Source organism: Habropoda laboriosa, unplaced genomic scaffold (genome assembly GCF_001263275.1).
Source record: "Habropoda laboriosa isolate 0110345459 unplaced genomic scaffold, ASM126327v1 scaffold1319, whole genome shotgun sequence".
NCBI lineage: Eukaryota > Metazoa > Arthropoda > Insecta > Hymenoptera > Apidae > Habropoda > Habropoda laboriosa.
This window is the reverse complement of record NW_017101390.1, coordinates 9,536-12,956: the sequence shown is the minus strand read 5'-3', so window position 1 is coordinate 12,956 and position 3,421 is coordinate 9,536. Positions and strand designations below refer to the sequence as shown.

Sequence of the window (3,421 nt, the reverse complement as noted above, 5' to 3'; positions counted from 1 at the left end):
AATTCTAGATCATTATAATAATAATTCTAGAGCACAGACTCTCAAATCATAAAAGATTCTCAACAAATTCTAGATCATTATAATAATAATAATAATACTTTATTTACGGACGTAAACCCTTTGATATCTAATATCTACAACTAGAATGTCTCAAGAATTTGTGTTGTCCATTAGCTTCTCTTTGCAACCTTGTATCTTCAAGAATCCGTAAAGTGTTATTGTTAATCCTGTCGTACTAAGTTTGTATCATTTTTTGTTCAATAATATTTCTTACGTTTGCAGTTTTCTTTGCACGGTTTATAAGCACAATCAACGATGATTTTTCTGTATATTTTCTCAAAATTTTCCAGCGAAAATTCTGCAATGAAATATTCTATCCAGATGGATTCTCAATATTAGCACTAAACGTACCGACACTTTATGTATACCCATTCTTACCGTAGGCGGTCAAATGACCGGACGTGAAATAATCATATCTTTCCGAAAGGAAAATAGTGTTTAAATGATGAGAAAAAAAGATTACATATTTACATTTTTATTTTTAACAAGAACAGGAAAAAACAGCTGCACGGTTTTAAATTAAATTTTAGAACCGGTCATTTGACCGGGCGTGGTACGTTTAGTGTTAATTCCTGTCTAATCGATGAACAATTCGAAATTTTAAAAAAACGACAAAAATCCGAAATTTATCGAGAAGAAAACGAAAAATCGAACCTTGAACTCGGCGGATAAGAGGAAGCAGCGTGGAGAGGATCCCGATGATGATGATACCGTGCATCCGGTCCGAAGGGTCGAATCTGCGCGGAGGAACCGCGATGACTAGACGGTCCAGACGCCCCTTCCAACGAGCTTTGAGAGCTGACAGACGAATTTCTTGTGAACAATCGGCCCATACTTCCTCCGGATCCGCTGCTCCCGCTCGGATAGCTTCGGCTTTGATGTGGCAAGCCCCCTGCTTCAGACGTCCAGCGAATTAATCGGCTTTCAGCGACGGCGAAAGAATTATCATGGTAATCACCGGCTAGATGGACTCCCGCGGGCTCGCCTCGTTACCAACTTCGTTACCATCGCCCGTAAATTTCTTTCTAATCTACTTTCCCCCAGCGAACCTATTGCTACGCCCGCCATTTTATATCGAGCTGTAATTTAGAGGCGACCGATCACCGGGACTGCAATTTCGATCGGTTAACTCTTTCGGGTACGGGGCCCGAGGACACACTACGTTTGTGTAACATTTTTTCTTCGTTTTATCGCTTTAATCAGCTTCTTTAACCCTTTCACTGTGGTAAATTTTGGTAGGTGACCGTGATGTGACGGATCGAAAAATTTTTGTTTCGTATTCTTTGCAAATTTTTCTTTTTTTAAGTTAAAGTGGAAGTTCGCAAAGATTAAATTAAGGTGAAAGTCTACGAAGGATTAAATTAAGGTAGAAATGCGAAAAAAAGGGGCGAATAGTACAGTGCGAACTAATTTTCAAAGTGCCTATTGGCGTCAATAGCAGTGGAAGGGTTAAGGAGACCAATGACACTGTTTATACAATACAAAATGATTAAATTAGGTTTTCTTTCTTTATCTCTTGATTTTTACACTTTTAATAATAAGGAAACATGATTTCTATTTTATCTAGGAATATGTATATTTTCTATATTTATGCTGATGGTGTATTTTTATTTTGCAGTCAAATTTTGTAGATTTTAATATAGATTTTATCATAATATAGATTTTCCAATATTTTACACTGGTGGTGCACTTTAATTTTACAATGAAATTTTATAAATTTTAATTTGGATTTTACAATATTTTATATTAGTGGTGCACTTTAATTTTACAATGAAATTTTATAAATTTTAATTTGGATTTTACAATATTTTATATTAGTGGTGCACTTTAATTTTACAATGAAATTTTATAAATTTTAAATATAGTTTTATCATGGTATAGATTCATAGATCGATAATATAGATTTTACAATATTTTGCACTAGTGCTACATTCTAATTTCACAATAAAATTTCACAGATTTCAATCTAAATATTAATGTAACATAGATTCACAGATTATTAATATAGATTTTATACCGATGAAAAACTTCTCGTACCACCCAACTTCAAACATTATAGCCGTCTTTATCGTTAGTCTATCAGGTGACACAGTTTTTTCACCACCGTACCCGAAAGAGTTGAAGGATTTATCCATCGTTACATGGTACACGTTACAGAGCACGATTTTGATGCGCGGCAACGAGCGGGGATTACCGAGTGTACGCGGCCGCTTCTGGTTTTGGTTGCGCGATTTTACAGCGCGATAGAGGGTGGTTGGTTCACGCTTGTTCAAGGTGTCTTTATCGATCGATGATTTTCAAGGCAGCGGCGGAGGACAGAAATTATGTATTGTAAGATCATCGTGGATTATCGTGTTCGTGATGTACCGATTTTCTGATGAACATGAGCGTTCCGGATGAAGGGATGAAGTCTCACCTGATTCAACAACCACGGAGGAACATGGTTGCACTGCGTGCTGCTCCTTGGTCACGTTAAATTCCTGAAAGGAAATTTGATCGTTACTAAAAGATGATCGAGGCACATTTTTATGCGATTTAGTTGATCATAAAGTTTTATTATTGTAACTTCTTTTTTGAAGTTGGAAGAAAATGATTAATTTTTTATATATGCACAAACCGACGGAAAAATATTGAGGGGCCCAACGGGAATCGAACCCGGGACCTTCGGCTTAGCAAGCCGAGGCTCTGCGCGCTACGCCAACCACTCCCTCTGTATTCTCCCTTCGAGGTTTCCTATTTGGGTATGGAGGCCCCGGTACTACACTCGGCCATTCTGAACTCATATTCGCCCTCGAATGTCCTCAGTGCAACACTTTCGGGCACACTCGCCCACACAGTGGCACACAGCCGAAACAACGCATTTTTGGGAGACGTGCAACCCTCGAGATGTTTTCATCTCACAGCGCCTGGCTTCGTGCGGCCGTAGATGCCTCCATCCCGGACGAGCTCTCATTTGTACGAACCGACGGAAAAATATCGAGGGACCCAAACCGGGACCTTTGGCTTACCAAGCCGAGGCTCTGCGCGCTACGCCAACCACTCCCTCTCTATTTTCCCTTCGAGGTTTCCTATTTTTGTGTATGGAGGCCCCGATACTACACTCGGCCATTCTGAACTGACATTCGCCCTCGAATGTCCTCAGTGCAACACAACTCAACCACTTTCGGACACACTCCCCCACACAGTGGCACACAGCCGAAACAACGCAGTTTTTGGAGACGTGCAACCCTCGAGATGTTTTCATCTCACAGCGCCTGGCTTTGTGCAGTTGTAGATGCCTCCATCCCGGACGGGCCCCCAACCATTTGTAGGAACCAACGACGGAAAAATATTGAGGGACCCAACGGGAATCGAACCCGGG

General features: G+C 40.1%; 1 protein-coding gene across 1 annotated transcript in view; it reads right to left on the bottom strand.

Annotated features, from left to right (window-relative positions):
* The window catches only part of LOC108578116 (synaptotagmin-1), a gene marked incomplete at its 5' end in the record, with an annotated part of 23,130 nt that extends 20,590 nt beyond the window's left edge, over positions 1–2,540 (bottom strand). Inside the window, 2 exons of the mRNA XM_017941377.1 lie at positions 715–952; positions 2,477–2,540. Of these exons, the coding sequence (XP_017796866.1) occupies positions 715–952; positions 2,477–2,540 (302 nt within the window). The remainder of the gene's footprint in view (positions 1–714; positions 953–2,476) is intronic.
* Positions 2,541–3,421: the final 881 nt, after the last annotated feature.